Source organism: Dryobates pubescens, chromosome 18 (assembly GCF_014839835.1).
Source record: "Dryobates pubescens isolate bDryPub1 chromosome 18, bDryPub1.pri, whole genome shotgun sequence".
NCBI classification, from domain to species: domain Eukaryota; kingdom Metazoa; phylum Chordata; class Aves; order Piciformes; family Picidae; genus Dryobates; species Dryobates pubescens.
The window spans coordinates 13,217,400-13,240,115 of record NC_071629.1 but is presented as its reverse complement, the minus strand read 5'-3'; the positions used below and the strand labels follow the sequence as shown (position 1 = coordinate 13,240,115).

At 39.6% G+C, this 22,716-nt stretch overlaps 1 protein-coding gene across 1 annotated transcript in view; it reads left to right on the top strand.

The window, feature by feature from the left end:
* Positions 1-22,716, top strand: part of AMMECR1 (AMMECR nuclear protein 1) — a 100,738-nt gene that overhangs the window by 42,371 nt on the left and 35,651 nt on the right. The window contains exon 3 of the mRNA XM_054169702.1: positions 18,485-18,595. Coding sequence (XP_054025677.1) covers positions 18,485-18,595 — 111 coding nt within the window. The remainder of the gene's footprint in view (positions 1-18,484; positions 18,596-22,716) is intronic.

The window sequence follows — 22,716 nt, the reverse complement described above, 5'->3', positions numbered from 1 at the left end:
AGAAGCTGTGGAAGAAAAGCAATCACATCTGACAAGCTTCCTTTCATGTATCTGCTGTTAGCAGTATTGCCAGGTGTTTGCCCTACATCCAATTCCCTAGTCATCAGAACAAAGCTTACAGGCTGCAATGTAAGGCTAAACAAGGTAATGGGATTCCCCCCCCACGCTGAGTTGATCTGGGTGTGTCATGGTGCTTTTAAGCACATAGTTGCAAACATTGTGAGGTACAGTAAACCTGTGCATCATGGGTTTAAGTTTATGAGGTTTGTCAGGAGCCTGTAATATGTAGGAGTGGAAGATGCAGGCTGTCACAGTAAGTCTTGAGCCTCTCTTGGGTGACTTAAGTTGACACAAGTATTTTTCCAAAACAATCCTCATTGATCCCTTCCATAAGACTATCCAGTGTTCCACCCAGATATTCAGTCAATTCAACAGCGCAGTCCCAGACTGAGAGGGATCTATAATCTGGCTCCAGCTGCAGGGCAGTGGTGTGGTTTGGGTAAATTTTGTTTTTGCAGAAGCCACACATACTCTTTCCACCAGACTGTGGTTGTCTCTGTGCACTGTGATCTGTCCATGATTACTTTGAAGGACTGGAAATCATATTTGCTTTTCTGTAGTGCTGGTCCCTTCAGGCTCATTTATATGCACTGGAATTAATGCTGGCAGCCAGTGGCCCAGCAGTTTTCCAGTTTCAGGGTTGAAGCTGTACTGTAAATGCCTGATTGAGGTGAACTACATCTAATTTGTCCATGTAGTATTCCCCTGTACATAATTCAAGTTGACCTAGGCCCTCTGATCTATATACTATGAAGATGGCCTGAAAGTCTCCCCAGTTGCTTCACCAGTAAAGAGTGGGAAAAGGGTGTCAGTGAGCTTCTATGCATTGGTGCCATCACCCCTGTATTGTTTTTTCACCTTGGTTTGCAACACAGGCCCCTGGTTTTCTACTTGTTTTCCTGCTTTTGAAGTGAAGTAACTTTTCAAGGTGCTACCCAAACATTTTCAGTTCATTACTTACTGTTTACTTTTGACTACTGTGCATTTGATAATCTCTTCTGTTCCCATCAGTCTAACTTAGTTTTCAAAAGCTGACCTCTCTCTGATGTTCCCCTTACTTTCATTATTCAGTCATGCAAGGTGTAAGCTTTTGTTGCGGGGGCTGAGGTGTTTTTGACTGCTTTTGTTTTCTCTTCTAACTGTGGTGAATGTATTACCAGGTATTTTAATGCAGAATTCTGTCTGCTTTGGTTTTATTTTATTATTTTTATAGGTGGTGGTTTTGTTTTTAACAACCTCCAGGCTGTAAAACTTTTTGCCGTTTGGATCACTCCTTTGAGGGTTGTGTGTTTAGGCTGGTTGATTTGTTTGGGGGTTATTTTAGTGGGAATGGCTTGAGGGGATTACTGATTACTTCATTATTTATTTGTTTTTTGAACAGCATTCTCTTACTTGAAATTAATTATCTGTATGCTAAATATTTTTATGGCCTCTTGTAGCCAACTACAATTTTGAAATATAATTGGAGTGCAGGCACAGTTGTAGAGAGGGTTTCCTGTTGATACCCTTTAACTAAGTCCTGTGTGCCATTCAAAGCTAACCCAAAAAAGGCATCTTTCCAAGCACTAGTTTCTAAGGAAGCAGTCATTAGCTGGGTAAAACAAAAAAATGCTCTACATCTCTTTCCACTGAGGCACAGGGTCTGCGTTATATTGGGAGATTTCAGTTACCCACTGTTAAAACCTTTCCTAAGGCTGTAACTCTGCATCTCCCTGAACTGGTAGTGCAGTCGATGGGTCTTTATTACTTGATTGTGTGTCTTATGTCGTAAGTTCATTTGGTTTCTCTTCTCCTGTAATACTTTACAACATAAAATGTTTGTGTCTGTCACATACAGTGCCATTCCCCACCAGATGTTTGTTGTTCCAGCTGGAATTGCTGAGTTAGCTGGTAACCTGTCAGTGTTATCCTGTATTGATTTGCCCTCCTTCCATCAAGCCTTGGAGATGCTTGTTACTTTGAGGGTGTCAGGTGAGGCCAAGCATTTGGGCTTTGTACGTGTTACTTCTGAAATTTCTAGCAGCAGCGTAGGTGTTTTTAAGTTCCAAAACTCTGATTAGCATGCCAGTCTGGCTGACACCAGCATGACTAATGGGCATGCCTAACAAGTTCTTCCTGTTCCCATCATGCCTAAATCCTTTCCCTCTGTATCATGGGTTTCCTGTCTTAGCCTCCCTCTCCAGCCTTGCATGTGGAACTGGCAGCTTTTTGGAAAAAACACTGTGAAATTCCTGATTGTAAGTCTCCTGTACAAAGACCTGAGTTTGTTCTCCAGAGCACCCATCCTGTTTTCCTACACTACTGCTGCTAGCATGGATCTCGTGGACTGCAGTTCTCTTTGTGGAATCACTGAGTAGTCAACGTACCTGATGAGTGGTGTGCAGACTGACTGTCAGATGTCATAAATACAGCTAGCTCTGTGTCTAGTAAAGATATCTGATACTTCTGCCTGCTTCTGCTTTAGTCTTCAAGTCTGTTTGCTGCAAGGAAGATCCCTAGTTCAACAGGATGCAGTAATAGGAACTGGAGGGTGGATTGCTTTTAAGTCATTATCTCTGACCCAACTTGTGACCACATGAATGCTTGAGATGGCAAAAGACTGACTAACTACAGTTTCTCTCTCTTTCAAAGGGGCCACTGCTCCTCTGGCTTGTCACTATAACAACTTCTCTGTTGCCTAAATGCCAAGTGCTTTTTGTGTTCAAGGTTAGCATGGTTGTGTTTACATTCTGAACAGTTTTGTTCTGTCCTGTGCTTTGCCTAATCTGCTAAAGCAGCCATGTGTCTGAAAGCTCTGCTGCTTTTGCCAGCAATATAGACTGTTCTAATAAAAGTAATCATATTTCTGTTAAAATCTTACTGCTGTTCCTTTTGTTTAAGCTGCATGCACTTCTTGTGGAGTGCTGATGTAAGCAGTCATTGTCCTTGCCCATTTTCACTGCCCCTTTTGCCTTTTCCTCTCTTTTTGAGCTGGTGTCCCCAAACGCACTCCTGCACAGTGAAACAGAACAGAGAAACAAGCTTGGTCTAAGTTAAACTGGCAACAGGGAGAGAGATATTTTTAACCAGGTCCATTCCCCAATCTCACATATTTGTTCCAGAAGGAGGGAGGCAATCTGCCTGGGAATGGGAAGGTTGGGTGAGGCTGGTTTTGTTTAAGCAATAGCTCTGAACTTTGCTCTTACTCAACCATCTATGCAGTCATTTGTGATTTAAGGGGTAGAAAGACATTTGAGAGATCATCTAGTTCATCTGAAGGCATGACATCTCTCTATTTTATAGCTATGCTGACTGACAGGTGTCTGTCTTATTTAAAAGCATCCAGCCTCCAATAGCAGACAATACTTTCAGACATTACTTTCATACCAGAGAGAACTCCTTGGTTTTGAACCCTCTTTGTCGGTCTTAGAAGTGCTGTCTTCAGCGTATCATTTCCATGGCAAAAACATAAATCCCATTTGGCTGTAGCTCCAGCACTGTGTTCAGCCTGCCTTTGAACTGCTGTCTCTTAGGTTAAATTACATGGCTAGTTCTGCACAAATAGTGCAGTCTGGAGTGCAGCAATTTAATAGTAATTCTTGTGATACAAGGGATTAATGTATTCCAGCTGTAGAGTTAGTAAGTCTGAATTAGAGGGCGAATTCAAATTCTGCTGAGGTTTGGGTTTTAGTTTGTCTTGCAACATTATGGTGAGCTGCCTCAGCCAGTACCAAAATAATCGAGTGTTTAGTAATTTTTCTGAGTTACCGATTTAGAAGATATTCAAGTGTACTCTAATGTATCTTGTTATTGTAGCCTTCCTTAAGTTTCAAGTCTCTTGGAAGCAGCTGCTATTCAGTGGACCTTTAGAATATGTAGTTTAACATAAAGAAGGATCAGTGATTTTTAAAGGCATAGTTGTGAATATTTGGCTGAATTGCAGGCTCCTGGTAACTGATACCTTGGTGTATGAGTTGTCTAACATATTACTGCTATTAAGAAAAAATAATCCTGTGTAGTTCCAGATTTTCTTAGGTTTCTTGAAGCATTTCTCTTTCCTTTGAACTAAGTTCCACTTAAGCTGAAACCTCCTGTGTGTTAATTTCTCACAGGCTTGGCAAATTCTCAGTTATTGGCAGAAATTTTTTGTTCAGCTGTTTATGTTGTGCCCTGAGGTGCTTATGTCTCAGCATGCATCGAGTATTTGGCAATGAACAAAAACCATTTTAAAGGTCCAAGCGGATGCCTTTGTGACTGTATGTCTAGTGTCTTGTGTGTGAATTTAATTAACAAAGTTATTTTCCAGAACAAATTGCATACATTTCTACCTGCTCCTACTCACTTATCTAATATATTGAAAGAACAGCATGCCTCACAGTTAACTCGTGTTTTAATGAATTTCAGCTGTGATTTATCTGTAGCAGGAGAATCCTGCTTATAGCTCTAATAAAATTTTGTGTGACCTTTTAAAAACTACAACTCTCTGATGTCTTGACTAACTGCTTCAGGTAATATTTCAGCATAACAACAACAAAAAAAGGCAATTTATGTGAACCCAGCATCCCAGTTGCTAGTGGTCATTGGTGCTTTAAGAAGAACTGTCAGGCTATCAGAAGGAAAAATTCAGCATCTTCTTTGGCAATAAGAACAGACTTTCTTTTAAAGGTACTATGTGTAGACTCTAAGCTAGGACTTGTGTGTTAAGCTGCTGTCTGAAATCTATGCAAAACAATATTCTCTGGCTTTTGGGTTGTATTTAATATGAAGCATTTCCAGGAGAGCATGGAATTGCTTGCTCTCTCACAAGAATGCAGGCAGTGCTGTGACACTGACCTTCCAGACTTTCAGTGCCTACAGAATGCTTTTTCTCTATTAGCTTCCAAAACTAATTTTATCCCTGAAACATGCTGCTAGTCAAGAAGAGGAAACATTATACCAGCACCTCAAAACTAATGTTTGCTGCATTCTTACTAGTGACTTACTAGGAAAGAGAGAATCTAAGAGCTGGAGCTATTCTGATCTGATCCCTTTAGCCTTCTCTTCGCTATTCTTTTACAGGGTAGATGTTCTGGAGATCTTATGCAGTGTTCTAAAGCATTTGCAATGTGGTGGTCTTAAAACATTTGTGTTTGGATGTATTTTACTTCATGGAGTTTTAAGAAAGGCTTCTGCTGAATACTTTCGAAGTATTAATTGAAAAAATATTTTGTCTCCACTCCAGTTTGTAAGTATAATGGCCGTAAACTATACAAAAGGTCTTCGGTACCAAAATCGTTTCAACTTTGACTTGCAAAGCTTCCAATTGCATGTTTTTAGGATGCCTTCATTGCACCCTTTACAATGTTTTTCTTTGGCATTAGTACTTCTTACTCAGGACTACTTGCTCCTCTCAGAGGAGACCGCATGGTGTTGTTGAAGGATAAGTAGTGAAGTCCTTTTAAGTGCTTGTTAATTTGAACCCTTGTTAATTTGTTAACATGTTTGTTAATCTGACTACATCTAAACATGGGGTACATGAGTTTTGAGCTCATTTTTTTAGATCTGAGGCCAGCATCTGGCTTTAAACAGCACACTTTGAAAATGGGGTGGGGAGGTGATTTTTATCTGGGACTTGGCCAGTTCAGACCACTTAATGTAGCCAAAGTTACTTGTTGCAAACTATTTATTGGCTCAAACCCCAGCATTTTCCTGGGTTTTCTGTCTGCGGCTGTAAAAGGGAACATAAAATCATGAATTGTCTTCTGGGGTATGAGAAAGGTAGGAGTAGCCAGGGAGAAAACAGCAGCTTTGCTTTAATGGATTTTGTGAGTAGTTTCTGTTAAGGAGACAGTAGTTTCAATGTATAATCTGAAGTTAGTTTGAGTGGATTAAAAGAAATGTAATGTATGATTAGTAATAAAGGTATCAGCAAGCAAAATAATATTTCTTGGAAATATTTAAATAGAAAGTCGTAATCAGGTGACTGCAGACTCTGAAGTAATAATGTTAATAATTTGTAATGATACTGAATTGATTTATTAACTTCATAAAGTCTGATTTTTCTGCTCTGGTTCATAATTGTGCAATTAGGGAAAAACGATTTGCTTAAGTAGGTCAGAGCATAAATGTGAACAGTTTTATAATGTAAATATACATATTGTTATATAATTTTAATAAATGTTAGAAATTATGTTGTCTTAACTACCTAGAATATGCTGACTCTTATTCTTGGTTGCTTTTGGCATTAGAGCACAAGTTTATCTGGTGGTCCAGTCCTTACTCTGCACGCATTAAGAAGCCTGTTTTAATAAACATGTGTGTGCTGTCTTGAAAGATTAAGCATTATTTGATAAGAGGAGTTCAGTCTTCATGTTTGCATTCCAAAATTCAAAATCCACTTTCTCATAACTTTTTAGTGAGTTTTGGGGAATGTGCTGAATGCTCAAAATGAGGGTTTCAGAATTTATGGAAGCAAATAGCAACTTGTTCAGGGAGAAAGCCTCAGCCTTCACTGACTAGTAATGGGTGTGTGGAATGCAGTAATTTGAGTGTCACTTTTCCTTCTCCCTCATTTTCACAAGCTGTTCACAAAGAGAGTTACATTAAGTATGACAAAGATGGAGGGAGGACAGAAATGGAAGAGGAGATGGAAGGGAAAGGGGAAGGGAATGAAAAGATACCTGAAATACTTAAATAAGCACAGTGGGCAGAATAATGAGTTTTGAAGCATGAGAAGGTCAGAGTCTCATGGAGGAGGAGCACACACTTTAGTGGCCAGGTCCCAAATAAGTAATTGGGTTTGGGGTTTGTATATACCAGTGATATTTGACATTAAGACTATACAATGCCCTACTACTTCTCATGTTGAGCTGTGTAGAAATGGGTTTCTGTGGCTTCTCCATCTCTGCCGTTTATTTCTGTAGTGTTTGTTGAATAAATTCTGATTTTTGGTAATTTATTCCCATTCTGTAATACCTTGTATATGGTGTGTCACAAGCAGTGCTCATCCAGAAAGGTGCTGTGTGGTTATGGCTTTGTTACAAAACAATGTACAGTTCAAATCCCTGATCTAGTGTTTAATAAGAGCCAGAATCAACCAGACTAAGAGCAGTGCCATCCTAACTGCTTTCACGTGTACAGTGCTGTACCTCTCTGATAAACACACTTGCCTGGAGGTAGCTCAGGGTTGTCTCTCTTCAAGCTGCATTGCTCCACCTCAACATCTGCTGAGAGATTTGTGGGCACCTTTAATGGAAAGAATATATATAAACCAATAAGCCTTTTTAAAAAAGCAAAGCTGATTATTGTCTTTAGTGACTTTTTGGTGTTGAAACAGAAATATTTGGTTGGTTGGTTCTGTGGAATGTGTTAATAGTTTACCTTGCTGGTCAGGACTTGGATAGGATTAGGAGAAGTTTACAGGATAGAAGGCTAAACCGACTAGTCAGAGGTAAATATGGAAAGCAGGGGATCATGGTGTGCATGATCACAGAAAGTGCTGTGATAATACCCTGGCGAGGAGCCTTGACATCACCATTGCTGTGTTTTAAAGAGGATGTAACCCCTTGTTCCATTCTGGTAGTTCCTTTTCATGTTGTTAGCTTTTATTATTTGACACTGACAGATTTGTTCTACTCAGCATTCAGAGGGAGAAGAACAAACTCCTCTTTCCTAACTGTTCCTTTGCTTCCACAATCTTCTGAGGGAGCTGTGGATTTTCAATTTTACTTCTTGCTTTTTCCTTCCTTATGTCTACATTTAAATCATGTCCTCCCCTCCCTCCTTTGTGTGGGTGACAGCTTCGTGCCAGGTTCTTCATCATTGCAAGGAGTATTTTAAATTTGGAATGACTAATGGTTTCCCCTCTTGCAGGCATGATTCTGACAAGAAATAGTAAACTCTAAGGCTGTGTTAACTTTGCTGTTGCTAAGATCAGCGCCCAAGGTGCTGGAGGGATCTTGTGATACTGCATTGGCTAATACTTGGGTCATACTTTGAAAGCTGTCTCTATTTTTAAGGTTGAATTTTATTTGTTTTTAATTTAAAAATCTTAAAAGATATAGCCATGCCTATACCCTTTCAGACCTAACTGCATAGGATCATTGTTGGATCCCCACTTAAACATGATCTTAGTGCCTTGGGAACGCAGATGACTTAAGTATCTGAAGTAGAGCCCTTGGGATTGATGTTTAGAAGATACTCACTTCTAGATGACTTAAATTAACTTGATGATTTAGTAGCTATCAAGATGTATAAGCCTCCTATCTACTGATTGGGGTATAGAAAAGGTATAACTGCTTCATGATCTTTGGTTTGTGGTGGACAAGAATTGCAATTGGAGCACTGTTGAAGCACTGTAATTTGAAGCAGTGTGAGCTGATTAACTGGTCTGTCCTCTGGGTTACTGTATAAATACTCAGCTGTGTGTGTCTGTACTGACACTGTGATGAATCAGTCCCTTGGACAAGCTCCATTTGTACCCACTTGAAGTTGTCACTATGGGAATTTGGGGAAGAAACCTTCCATTTTGGAGGAAAATTCAAATGTCTTGCTCTAAGACAAGATACATAGACTTGCAGATATATCAGTGACCCAGAGCAATGAGGCAAGTAATGAGATGACCTATATGGAAAGGGTCACCCTGAGGAATTTCCAGGTGACCTGTGCTGCTGCAGACCAAGTGCTCAGTCATGGCCACCCATGCTGCCTTGAGGAGTATCTGTGTGAGAGATGTTAAGATGTTGAAGGTTGTTGAAAGGACAGTTATGTCATGGACAGTTAAGGGTTGGCAACAATAAAACTGTCTAGAGTACACAAATGGGTAAAGCTGCTTTTGTTCTGAGCCATGATTCTCTGCTTTGTGTAGATCATCACTTTTACTGTCAATTTGCATCTCTGAGGAACTGAAAATATTAAAATCTTTTTTTAGCAATGCTAAATAAGCCTTTATAACCAACTTGTGTGATTTCTGAGTAGTTCTGGAATTTGTAACATGTAAATATTTATTTTAGCAAAGTGAACAGTGAACTTAAGAACATATGTCATAGAAACTCAATTTGTTTCATGAGGTTGATGGATTGTCTTGTGAGAGTTGAAGGGAGAGGGTGCAAAGGAACAACTTAATAAATACAGAGCAGTGTCTGACTGAGTGTCCAGTGTGGGCATACCTGAAAGTCATTGTCTTTTCTTTAGAATTTGTTACTTTTACCTTCTCTTTTCTGGAATGCTGCCCATATTTCTTTAGCCTGTCTAACATTGTGTCCAAAACCAGCAGCACTGGTTCTGCAGCTAAATGAAAGCCACACAGTCTGGCTCTACTTGTGACTATATGTCAATTTTGTAAATGAATTTTAATTTATTGAATGCAGTCTTATTTAAGGTGTTGCAGGATCCCTTTAGAAAATGACCTGTCAGTAAGCAGTCAGCCCTCTTATTTTTAACCCTGATTATGCTGTTGTTTAAACTAGATTTTCTTTAAATAGTAGCTGCTTTCTGACCTTTCTTAAGATTAGCTGCTTAGCTAAGCAGAACTTGCTAACAAATTCACACCTAGCAGCTTTGGTTTTGACTGTGAAGCTGATCTCTCTCTAGGGTGTGTAGTGATTTCAGGAAAACCACCAAATGCATTGCTATGTGGAAAGAAGTCTCTAAATGTGTGTTTCTGAAGTTCAAGAGGAGATGGTTAGTGACCCGCTGCACTGCTTAGACAGACACAGTCTTTGGAGATAGAGGGCATACACCTGAGGATACTGAGGGAGCTGGTGGAAGTACTCACCAAGCCACTTTCCATCATTTACCAGCAGTCCTAGCTAATTGGACATGAGGAACAATTTCTTTCCCCAAAGGGCTGTCCAGCATTGGAACAGGCTGCTCCACACCTGAAGGTGCTGAAAAAAACATACGGGACTTTGAGACATGGTTTAGTGGGCATGATGGTGTTAGGTCAGTGGTTACACTCAATGATCTTAGAGGGCTTTTACAGATGAAACAGTTCTATGATTCTATGAAATGCAGTAGTTGGAAGAGTTGTTTATTTGATCATTCAGTCCTGAGAATGACTGAAAGAATATGCCATGCCCTTAGAAGTATTTAATAACGTTTTCAGTAGTTATATTGTATTTTAAGCTACAAAATTGCAGATCTCATTTCTAGCTTCTGAAGCTTCAGATAGTAATAATGAAAATTCTTTGTTGACTAAATGTATTGAAGGAGTAATGCAATATTGACTGTATTTAGGAATCTTAGCATATTTCCCACAAGGAAGAAAAATGTTCTCTCAGAATAAATCCTCTCCTGTTCAGGAAAATCTATGGCTTCCCCCCTGCGATGTGCTCCAGTCTTCATGAGTTTTGCTAGATGAAGTCATTCTGCTAGTAGAGTTGGGGTGTTTTCTCTCTGTGCGTGATTGAACACAGGCAGGCTAATGGATTTCTAACGCTTCTACTCTGTAGCTAATTCTTTCTCCAGGTGTGTAAAAGTAGTCAAGCAAATAGTGCTTTTTAGCTCGTGTCAAAATGTGTTAAGTGGCACTGTAGTGGGAAAACCAGCTTCTTGTTTGCATCTAGCCCCCAAAGACTCTTTATACTGGCTTTCAGAATAGGAGAAATGTTATCAAGGCTTCTCTAAATTTTCACTTCAGAGCTCACTTTGAATTTGTAGATAAGTTGCTGAAGAAAGTGACGGCTATTCTTGACTCAGGAAGTGCTTATACACTCAAATGTTGAAAAGCACCTTGAATCTCTCTCAAGCTACTCGCTCTTATGTTCTTTGAAGCAATAATGCTTTTTTCTTTAATCTTTAGGATATGGTTAATGTTACATATCTCTCTTTCTCAGTTCTGTAATACTGCTACATAGAAGTATAAGGTGAATGTGGTTTTGCTCAGATGTTTTTAATCCTGGAGATTTGTAACAGCAGTTGTCTCTCCCACAGTTTAACAGATAGTTGCACATGAACTGTCCCTGTGTTCTCTTACATTGCAGCCTACAAAATCAGAAAAGGAGTCTGCAGTAAACATCAGGAGGCCATTTGGTCTCTCCTTTTGTTAATGGGCAGAATCAAATATATTTAGGGTATTTGCAACAGTGGCCTGGTTTTGGAGGCTTGGGAATACGCTGAGCGTAGCAGCTGTAGGTCCTCCCAGGCTGGCAGTTCCAGCATTCATGTTTCTTATCATTAGAATTTTTTTAATTGATCATTTTACAGTTTGATCTTTTCAGCATCTTCTGTTGCCAGATGTTTCCAGAAGTCTCTGAGTTAAGTAGCTGGCCAGCATTTTCCTTGTCTTTCTCTATCATTCTATCATAAATGATAGTTGTTTTCATTTATGTTCATTAATACTCATATCTCATGTTGCAGATTGTATTCGTTGTGCCTCTTTTCCTTGTGACTTGCTGCTTTCTTTCAATTACCTGATTCATTTCCATTTTCTGCAAGAGTATCTGTTACTGTGGTTGTTGGTCTTTGCACTTGTGCATATTTCTTTTGAGGAAATTTCCTTTCTTCTGAGGAGTTCCTGACTTTTTCTTGCTCCTCTTGCAGCAAATCTAACATGTTAATTGTCTACGTTTACCAAATTCTGTCTTTATACTTGGGGCATGGGCATTGTTGCCATTCTCCCTTATTCCCTCGAGGAGGTCCTTGAATTTATCTAGTAACCCAAAACATTCCCACACTACATTGCATGCTTGTGTGGCTGTTGCAGAAAGGCACATACCAGATTTTGTTGTTATTGTTGACCAGCTCCATAACACTATCCATCAAGTTTCCCCTTTCATCACAAATGAGGTAACATCTGCCCCTCCTGAGCCTCAGAGCATATGTACAAATGCCTTTGATAAACCTCGTAGACTCACAGAGTGGTTTGGTTTGGAAGGGACTTCAAAGTTCATCTAGTCCAACCCTCCTGCAGTGAGCAGGGATGTCTGCCACTACAACAGGTTGCTCAGCCCTGTTCAACCTGAGCTGGAATGTTTCCAGGGATGGGGCATCTACCACCTCTCTGGGCAACCTGGGCCAATGCCCTGCCTCCCTCAGTGTAAAAGTGGTTAAAATCTCTTGGGTGTATGTGTTCCTGCCTCCCTCATGACTAAGCAGTGACCTCTTGGATTGAGAAGTGCAAATTAACTCCCTGAATTGTGAAATCTGGGAATGGCACAGCCTGGAGTATAACAAAATTTAGTGTGGATCACTTAGCAGGAGGCTGCTTTCTGGGATTCTGCATAAGGCTGGCATTACTTGTGCAAGGGATTGCAGGGTACTGTTGTCATCATAAACTTTATTTTCTCTTTCTCCAGATGCTTCTGGTTTGAAACAGTATTATGGCATTATTTGAAGGTGTGACATGATTCCGAATAAGACAGAGTAAGCTTTATGTTAAAAAATCTAAATGTTTAAACTTCTGGAATTGGGAACAGTAGCTTGTTCACTTCTGCAAAACAAAAAGGCAAACGCTGCCCTTGCAACTTTGCTTGTTGAGTGCTTTTGGGGCGTGCTGTTGCTTGGTGAACTGCACAGCTGAACTGGAAGCACTCTGGTCTTACAAAGGGATAAGTGTGCTGACTTTGAAAAGTGTCTGATCCTACAGCCCTGGGTGTCAAGTAACATTAGGGTTGTAGACAATTTGTTCCCTTCTCTGGTCATGAAAGATGGTAGGTTAAAGAACTACAATTAACATGTCTGTCTAAATATCATTTTACCTCCCAGTTCATCAAGCTTAATCTTTTTCACTTCAAAGTCCTACAAGGTTTTTCAGAAGTCTTCAAGTGAAACAAAAGTTCTCACTCATCTTTTGAAAAGAAAAGAAATATTCTGTTACCCTTCTTTTCCCTTGTTCTTCCCATCTACCTCCCCTCTCTTTTCCTCCCTGTCCATAAAAAGAAAACTTTTTCTTGCTGCTTCTGACAGTACCAGAAGAACATTGTTCACACATCTTAGCTTCTCCCCCATGGCCCAACTTAAAGAATCCCTTCAATTTTTAATTAAATGTACTGGTAAATAAAAGACAGCTTGTATTCAGTGCTGCTTTAGATTAAAAGGGGATATTTTTAACAGTGCTTTCTGCATGATGTCAGTGTAAGTTATTGGGATGCTGACTCTTGCTGTGATAGCTGACTGACTACTAAAATAGCTTGCACACTTCTGCTTTCAGTCTAAATATTTTCAGTAACATATAGCAAGCAGGCCAGTAATTGGTTTGATGATTTTGATTGTAGAGCATGAATAAGAAATATGCTCAGGGCATTGAGCGTGCTCTGTAAGAGATTATTTTTTATACTTCCAATGTTTATAGAAATTTATACCTTGTGCCCTTCACCTGAAGCTGTAACAGATTAATGCTCAAGTAAAGTACAGGGCTGTCTTAGTTTCTTCATTAATGAAAATAGTGTAATAGTAGCTGAAGTGACACATGGGTCAGAACTCTGATCGGGTGACCCATGCTCCTGTGCCTCAGCCACACATTTCTGGCTGGCCTTTAAGATCAGCGTTCAGGGTGTTGCATACAGACATATATTTCAGTAGCCTGTCAAGGAGACAGACAGGCTATGTATGTATGCATGCCCATTTTAATGAGAGCAGTTGTATACAATGAAGCTGTATTAGTTCAAACTCGTACTGCATTGCAGCTGTCTCTTTAATTCAATTTTGCAACTGAGATCAGGGAAAACCAGTATGTATGATCAGCTGGTTTGTGTGGAATAGAGCCTGACAACTTCAGTAGCAAAGAACTGAAATAGTTGCCTGCTGTTTAGATTAGAGCCAGGCAAGACTTCTCAATAAACAGCAAATTAGGCAACAGTTGCATGGAAAGTTTATAGTCTTCAGGACACTTGTGAATTTGCTGTGGCTCCTGTCAACAGTTTAGGAGGGAAATATTTTTTCAGCGTGGCTCACAAACAAGCAAAAAATCTGATAAAGCCCCTTCTGAAATGATTATGATATGTACAGATGTTTCTAAGAGCCTGGATTTGGTCCCTCCTGTTTCTGTACAGTTTGAAACATCTTTCCTCAGCTTTCATCCACTGAGTATTCAGGGTGCTCTGCATCACTCCCTTAACATTGTCAGCAAGATCTGCCAGAAGCTGGGCCACCTATTGGTCAAGAACATTTCCAAGTCTCTTGGTTCAGGAATGCTCACTCCCAAGCTTGGAGCAGTTTTGCTTTTCCAGAGGAGGCTTCACCCTAAACTGAATAAGAGAACTGCTTGAAGTTGTTACAGCCCACCTAGGAAAGCACAGAGTCAGAAAGGTGAGCACAATTCAGTTCAATATGCACTCCCACTCTTGTAGGATATGAGCTCAAATTTGTCCAGCCAAAAAGAGCACTTGAACCTCCAGCATATGAGCTGTATCCTTGCTGTATGTCACTGGATTAGAAGGACTCGGTGTCGCATCTGCCGCCTCTTCTGCTTTTTACTGAAGACTTTTTCTTCTGTTGTTCTTTTCTGGTTTCTTTCAAGGGCCCAGAAGTACAAATTTTAGGTCTAACAGTGTGTTGCTTAAGAAAGCCCTCCTTTTCATTCCAAGAAAAACAGATAACAGATGAAAATAAGGTTTGGTTTTTTTTTTCTCATGATGAAAATGTACATATTTACTTAGCTGTTCCTGACATCGGTATCTGTAGAGGTTGGCATTTAGTCCCAGGTCTCAGATTTGCAGTTTTGTTAGATGGCAAGTTTATTTTGTGGGTTATTGGCTTCAAAGTACAAGAAAAAATTTGCAGGCTTGGAGAAAATGGGCAAGCATCTGAAACCAAGAATGCCAAGAAAAAGCAAAAGAAATCACTTGAAAGAAACATTCTTTTTCTCTGCATAGCTTGTCTAGGTTCTAGGAGGAGGTTTTCTATTGTCTTTGTGTAAGATTAGGAGTGCTCTGTGAAGTTTGGAATAGGAGATCTGGACTTCATGTTAGGCGGTGAGAATTAATTCTGAAATGTAGCAATTGGTGTTTGTGTTTCAGAGCTCGAATCCTTAATGCATGTTCAAGCCCCTCCTCTGTAATTCTGCACACTCCTCTGGCCACTGATCTTCAAGAAGTAAATTTAAACTGGACAGAGGCATAGAGAAGAGCTGTGATGGTCAGAATGGAACAATCCCCTTTTAGAGGAAACTAAATGAACACAACCTGTTTAGTTCAGCAAAGTTGGGTCTGAAGAGGCATACAAATTCTTTTTACAAATATTTTAGGGAATAATAACCAGGAAGGGAATAGAACTATTTAAACTAAAGGACAATGTTGGCACAAGAATAGCTAGGTCCAAGCTGACTGGGAAAATATTTCAGCAGGAAATCAGAATGTTTCCAGAGGTTCTTAACTTCAGTGAAGTTCTGAGGCAGCCTTCTCACTTTCATTTGGGGGGGGGCTGTCCCTTTAGTAATTTTTAAGATGAAAAATGTGAACAATATGTGAACAGAATTACATGACGTTGTTATTCCTCATGAGTCCTGAAAGTTCAGCCTTACTTCTTGGATCTTAAGAGTATGGATCCTTTAGGGTCACTGCCCATACTGATGCTTTGGTCCACATTGCACTTCGAAGACATCTGTGATAGTAACTAAGAAAATAAATTCTGTTCAGTAGGCTTAAACCTGTAGTGCAGACATGCTGATACCTTTAGTGGCCCGTGAGGAACAGGAAGGCAAATGTGAGGGAATACCAAAGTCAAAAGGTTGGAAAAAGATCTTTAGCCACATTTTGTGATGTGTAGCACGTATAGCTGCCAGTGGTAGATCATTTACACAGTGGAGAGAGGTTTACATTTAGTCCAATCTGTAGGTTATTATTAATACTTCCACTAGTGCAAAAATATATGTATATAACCTTTACTTTTGCTGGTGGTACTCATTGACAGGGACTCCAAAGAATATGCAAATGTTCAGTAATCTCTTTGACATTCAGTGATGTCTCTGGGCATTTTCTTCTATTGTTCTTTCAAAGCAGCAGTACTGATGCATCCTAGAAGGAATTCCATTTTGACAAGAAAGTAAATGCATGTCTTTTTCCCTGAACTACAGCCCTCCACTAAGTGTATTACAGTTAATAAATCTCATAATCCAAAGATAAAGGTCAAGAGAATAATCCTAAAGTCCAATTTGAATCTTATTCAAGCTTGTTTCTGTGCAAGGGTAGAGAGTGTCTTCAGTGCCCGTACAATCTAATAATTGTGTTGATACCTTGCAGGGGGCCTGTGGTCCCTTTCTTGAAAAGGTGAGTGAAATGCCATTTGCTGATCTGACCAGAGAACAGTGTAATAACCTGCCTGATACTAAATGATAGGTACTACTCCCTTCATGCTCTCCAGTTTTTATCAATGTTAAAAAAAGATGCAGGGAGGAGGGGGAGTAAAAAAAAGGAAATCCGAAGGGAAGATATGACTTCAGCTTCCTCTTCTATTCATCGTTACTGAAAGAAGGGAATTTGTCCAGTTTAATCAAATAAGGAGGAAGCTGCTCTTACCAGCAGGCAATAATAACTGGTTTGGAAAGTTAGGAGAGGACTGAGTGTGCTGCACTGGTTCTGTAGAGACCGAGGCATATCCTCTGCCACCACATAATGAAGAGTATCTTGTGTCACATCAGATGGCAAATGGGATGGAAGGAAGAAAGGAATGAGAGTTACTCCCTGGGAGCCCAAACCCCACAGGTACCGATGCCCCCAGCACAGTTATGTCCATCTTTGCAGGCTTGCAATGACTAAGCAGCTCAGAAAGCTCTTAGCCTCAGTATGTGTTAAAAGGTCAGCCTGTCTAGAAAGGGAGATTCTGTTACAGTACAGAGAAATTTGCAGATTATATTTTTACTGAACCTTCCGGTGAGGGGTCAGTCCAGATACAGTTATCAAAAGCTGTTGTGTAGCATGGTGGTGTTAACTTTACAGTGCATTGTTGCAAATATGCTCATGATTTACAGCAGATAGTAGTAACAAAAGAAATTCTTATTTTTTGATGCAGCTGACTTGATTTCTTGTGGGGTTTTTTTTGTTTTGTTTTGAATTGGGTTTTTTGGACTGTCTGTGCTTTTCAGTCTGCTCCTTTCCTTTTAAAGGCACATGTGATAATTGTTTGCTTGGTAATCTGCTTCTCAATTGTTAGCATGAGGTAGGTTACCTAATGTTGGACATCTTGATACCAGTGGCTATGGATTATATAATAAGGACACTGTGTAGGAAACAGCTATCAAGGAAGACAAGATGAATTCAGCCTGGTGGTTTGTACACATGTGCAGCGCTGAAGAGCAGGGCCTGGTCAAATAGCTCTGGAGAGAAATCAGTTGGGCCTCCCTAAGCCTGTGAGTGGTGGTCACAGGTGCTCGATGTCAGAGATGCACCTTGCTTCTGCCAGCTTGAGCACGGTGTGGCCACAAAGAATATGTGTTTATGCCTGAGTGGTGACTTTCCACAAAAATTAACACCAGATTTACTTCAGGATTTAAAGGGGAGGTGTCTTGTATTTGGGGAGAGTGTGGTGGGGTTTGTTCTGCAGAAGTGTGAACCCGTTTGTGACCAAGAGTGCTCCGTGCCAAGCAGTTTAGCTGATGTGCTTTTTAAAAAACCCATTATTTTAAACCTAACAGTAAGGGAAGGTACAGTCTTGGTTGTGTAATCCATTTATTTGTCTCTTTTCTGGAAAAAGAGTACATTTTCCTTCTCTATACATCCCTGATCATCTCAGGATTAGAAATCTTTATTAGAGCTGGGAGGTCTGAGTGTCCAGGAGCTAGATGCATTCTCTTTAGAAGTCCAAGCTTGTGTCATTTTCTGTTGCTTCTTTACTGATGGAGTACTCTGGGGGATCAAAGTTGTCCTTGCAATTCTAAAGTTGTATGCTTTCTCTATTTCTTGTTAACTTACTGTATAGGTTGGTACAACGTTGTCTGATAGAAGTATTTCTTTGTAACTTTCCCACTCATATAATTGAGATGGGGGCAACTTACTGAGATTTTGCTCCACTCTTGGTCATTTTTAATGTTCTTAAATACTACCTTGGGATTCGTGGAGAAAATATCCTTTCTTCAGGCAGTTCTTTTAAGTTTCAGGAGAGTGTTCCTAAATTTTCTTGTCCTTCAAGGATTTCTGGTAGTTTGTGTGAAGGACCAAAATACTTGTATTGAGGTGAGGGGGTGTCTAGTGTGACAGGGGTATTTTTCCCTTCTGTAAAGGGTTCCTTACGTATGGGTGTCTTGGGCAAGGGTTTTCATGGGAGAATGCTAATGGCTAAGAGTGAGGGACACTGAGGATATCCCAAGCAATTTCGGTGTCCATTGACTCTTACGCTAATCTTATTTTCTACTGAGCAATGTTTCCAGGATAGTCAGAAGAATTGCAAGGGGCATTTACAAATGTTATGGCCTGCTGAGATACAGTTATTTGAGAGATCTGCCCCCCTGCCCAAAATGAAAGGGCACAGCTGCTGAAGTGTCACACTGTCAGTATTGCTCCTGTGATCATGCCTGTTCTTTCTTCCCCAACAGTCCATTGTTTGTAACGTGGAAGATCGGTCGAGATAAACGATTGCGTGGATGCATAGGTACTTTTTCCGCCATGAACCTGCATTCAGGACTCAGGGAGTACACACTTACTAGGTAAGACTTTGTTTTCCATAGCCTTAACTGACACATTTAACTAGTCTGCTGAGGAGATGATAGGTGTGCTTTGGTGTGTTTGGGTTTTTTGTCTGTGTCACTGGTCAATGAAAACTTGTATCTCCTGTGGATGCTAAGTGCCTGGTTAGTTGACTGTCGGTGTCAGGAGGCTATGGTTTCAATTAAAAAACATAACTGGAGCTTTTTTTCTTTTTATTGGTTTGGAAAACTACTCTCCAGTAGCTTATTTTAACTGACTGTCATAGTATTTTTCCCAGTATTCAGACAGATTTTAGCCTTAATAGTTAATTTCAGGGCAGAATACCAGAAAGTCAGGTTTGGGGATTATCCTATTCACACTCCTAAAACAGCAGGTATTCTCACCTCTTCTCCATCAGGTCCTTCCAATCAGCTGCAGTTAATTTAATGCTACAAATTTCCATTACATGTTACTCTTCAGATACATCCCAGCCCCTGAGTGGGAAGCTTCTGGATGAGGGAGGTAAGTGATGATAATCCTTCACTCCCTGGCAGCATAATCCTTCATTTTTTGAGCTACACCTAAATTCATTCACCTTAATATTGTTCCATTTCCTTTGCATAGAGTGAAAACTAATAAGATGATCACTAGAGCTAGTAGCAAGCTTTCTACTTGTGTTTTCTAAGTTTCCTTAAGTTTGTTTTCTAAAGAATCAATGGAAATTTGTTCCACTTGGTTACAATAGATTGTTTATAGTGCTTTAAAATAGAAACTCTATTCTGGCATGTGTAGATCTCTATAATTGTCATCACTTAAAATAATTGGTGCCTCCAGATCACATTAGATTTTGAGGCCTTCCTCCACTACAGAGTCTTCCTCTTTGCAGTTAAAAAGCCTTGTCAATTCTTGTATTAAGTAACACCAAAATGGGACATGTTCTTTCTTACATGTCTCCCTAGTTTGTTTGTTGCAAGCTGAAGTTCATTTCATGCTTCTCTGCTCAGCTTGAAGAAATCAACTGCTCATCTCCCAGAGTCTCTACAGACTTCTGAAAGACCTACTTACCTCTATTGTATTGGTTTTATTTATTATGTGATATGGAATGCTTCAGGTTATAGCCTTTAAAACCTCAACAATCAAAATGGTCAATGAGACGATGCTTATAATGTAATTCGAAGCGGTTTCTCTGTTGCAGGTTAAAAGCCTTAAAATCTTAACCGTTAGTGAGCCAGGCTGGAGGAAAATCAACTTGCCCCCTGCACTGAAGAGTGTTTCATTTAAGTGTGTACTTTACAGTCCCTGATTGAAAACAATGAGCTTGTACAGGAAATTGCCTCCTAAGACTAGGGAGAAGGTGATAGCCAAAGAAGTTGACTTCGTTGCCCGTAGATTTTTTTCCATTCTCAGAGATACCTAGGGGTGAAATCCTGCACACCTTTAAAAATGCCTGTGTCTGCATTCCAAATCTGAAAGCTGAAGTCCAAATGTATGAGAAGTAATGCAAATTAAAAGAAACAGAAACATTTTCAGTGTGCTATTTAAATGATGGCCACATGCTGGGGATATTGACACTGCGCTGTGAAGAGGGTCAATCAGTGATTCCTCAAATAAGAGAATGGAGGAAATTACACCATCCTATTCTGAAGAAATCTTTGAGAGATCATCAGTTGTTTTTTAAATAAAGGATTATATTTAGTGGCATATTGGATTTTATTGTCTTTTATGGGTAAACTTTTTCATATCTATGGCACCACCAAACTTCAGCTGTGACCCACTGCAATGTAAATTTCATACCTGCATATATGAAAAAGTGGTTCCCTTCTATCAGTTGCTTAAATCAGAAAGCAAAAGGTACCTGTGATCAGTTTCCTTTGTGGTGTTAGTCTGTTCAATGACAGAGGTTCCGGAGGAGAGCGTTTGAGGAATAACAGAAGCACCTTTGAAACGTTTGTGAACTTTCAGTTGGAGCTCCACAGGCCTCCCTAGGAGGGATCAGAAATTAGGACATTGTGGCTTGACCCAGCAGTACATGGGCAACAGGCTTCTGCAGAAGATACGACAGCTCCTGAAAGCAAAACCAAAAACTTCTTCAGGGGAGGCAAAAATTAAACAACAAAGTAGGTAGAGTGAGAATGGACTCTCCAGAAAGTGGAATTGGACCAAAAAGTTCAGTTGAGGATACAGGAAAATATTCTTCTGGCTTTATTTTACTAGCTGACACTTTTCTTCAGTTACTCTGAAGATACAGGTTGGATAAACAGAACCAGGTTTTTTGTCTAGTTCATTCTTATCTTTTTCAGCACCTTTTGTGGAACTGTGGCCCAACTTTCAGTGAGTAAAACAGTACAGAACAGCTGTTCTTAAGTGCCCTGGTGCTGTAGCAATCAACATATTCACAGCTTCCTTCAGACATGAATTTATTACAGATATGCTGAGTAGTGCTTAGGGTCGCAATAAATAAAACTTCCTGAAATGTGATCTCTGGTTGTATGTTGTACTCTGTATAGTGTATGTCTCCATCTGTATGCAATAGTTTCTTCAAAAATAGCACAGTAATAGTTCGACCAGGAATCAGAAGTGAACAATTTCCTTCTTGCACACATGCACTCCTCAAATAAAACACCTTTTTTCTGGTCTGTAAACGAAAATGGTGATTGTGTGACCTAGTGAGTATCTCCTCCCTATTTTAAGCTGTGTAGGATGTTGTGGTGGTATAGCCAGTGTTTTACACAGGAAATCTGTGTGGAATGATTCATCATTAATTGGATGCATCTGCCTAAGTCATGAGGAGGGATGAGAATACTCATCGTTAAAACTGCTAGTACTGTATTCCTAATAAAATCTGTGTTACAATTCAATTTTCCCTACAGTTTTTTTTCAGTGAGCCACAGGGGAAAGGAAGTAGATTATTAAAAACTTCTGCAGAACTTTATGAAAAGATAGATGCAGCTTTAGTGATTTTTTTCATTTTTTAAATACAATTTTACTTGGCAATTTAGTTGATAAAAATCTAACCCTCTAACCTTATCCAAAATGTATTACAGTATTGAATGTTTTGTAGGCGAAATAGTCCTTTAGACTGCATGTGTTAATTGAATATCCCATCTGAATGTGTAAAATTAAACCAATCCAGATTATGAAAAATACCTTGTGTTTTCCAGCTCCTTCAAGAAAATACAGTGAACTTGGATGCAGGTTACTACAGAAATTCATAACAGGTTGATAAATTACTTTTTCATGTATTCTCTTCAGCAGTCAAGCTTAGGGTTTGGTACTGAACTTCTAAACTGCTCTCTGATGCTTGAGATACTGAGTAAAATAATTTTGTTTATTCATTTCAGTTTATTTTTCTCCTCATTTAATAGAATTTGAAGTTATATTTTATACCTAGTGCATATAAAAAGTGTATAAATTAAATTTTAACTCTGCATTGCTTTATCCTCTCAAGACTAGAATATGTATGTTGTGAGTGGTATAGAAAAGCAGCAGATACAGGGAGATGTTACATGACAGAGTCTTCTGTCATGGAATGCAGTGAAGAAAACTGGGAGGATTCCAGGCCTGAAGTGCATTAGCACAGCAGCTGAAAACTGGATTTCAATTTTCAAATAATATGTAGCCCACCCTCCTTAACTAGCATAGGCCTTTATCTACTGAATATTTGATGTAATCAGTCTTTTTGTTGTGTGCTCTACTTACTTCACCTGTGAGAAATCTAACTGCTCTCAGACATTCAGCTGAGATGTGGTTGATCAGGAAAAGAAAACAAAGAGGGAAACTTGGGATAAGAAGCACAAGATGGAAAGAAATAAAACCTGCAACCCAACTTTCTCACCCTTGATTTGGCTACCAGTGGCATCATCTACTGTTCTATATTTGTCAGCAGCTTCAAGTCTTCGTCACTGCCATATAACTTGCCTGCTTTCTGTGGAAAAACATTGACCCTTTCCTCCATCCAGCTGCAAGACTACAGTATGGCACAGTTATTTAAGGGGCAAAATAGAAAGATATTGAATGACTGATCACATTACTATTGACGTTGGCCTTATTTACTAAAGACTAGAGGCAAGTATCTGTGCAGACAGAGTGGCTTCCCTCTGTTGCCAGCTGAGGTTACTACTTTGTTTAATTCCTGTTTTCT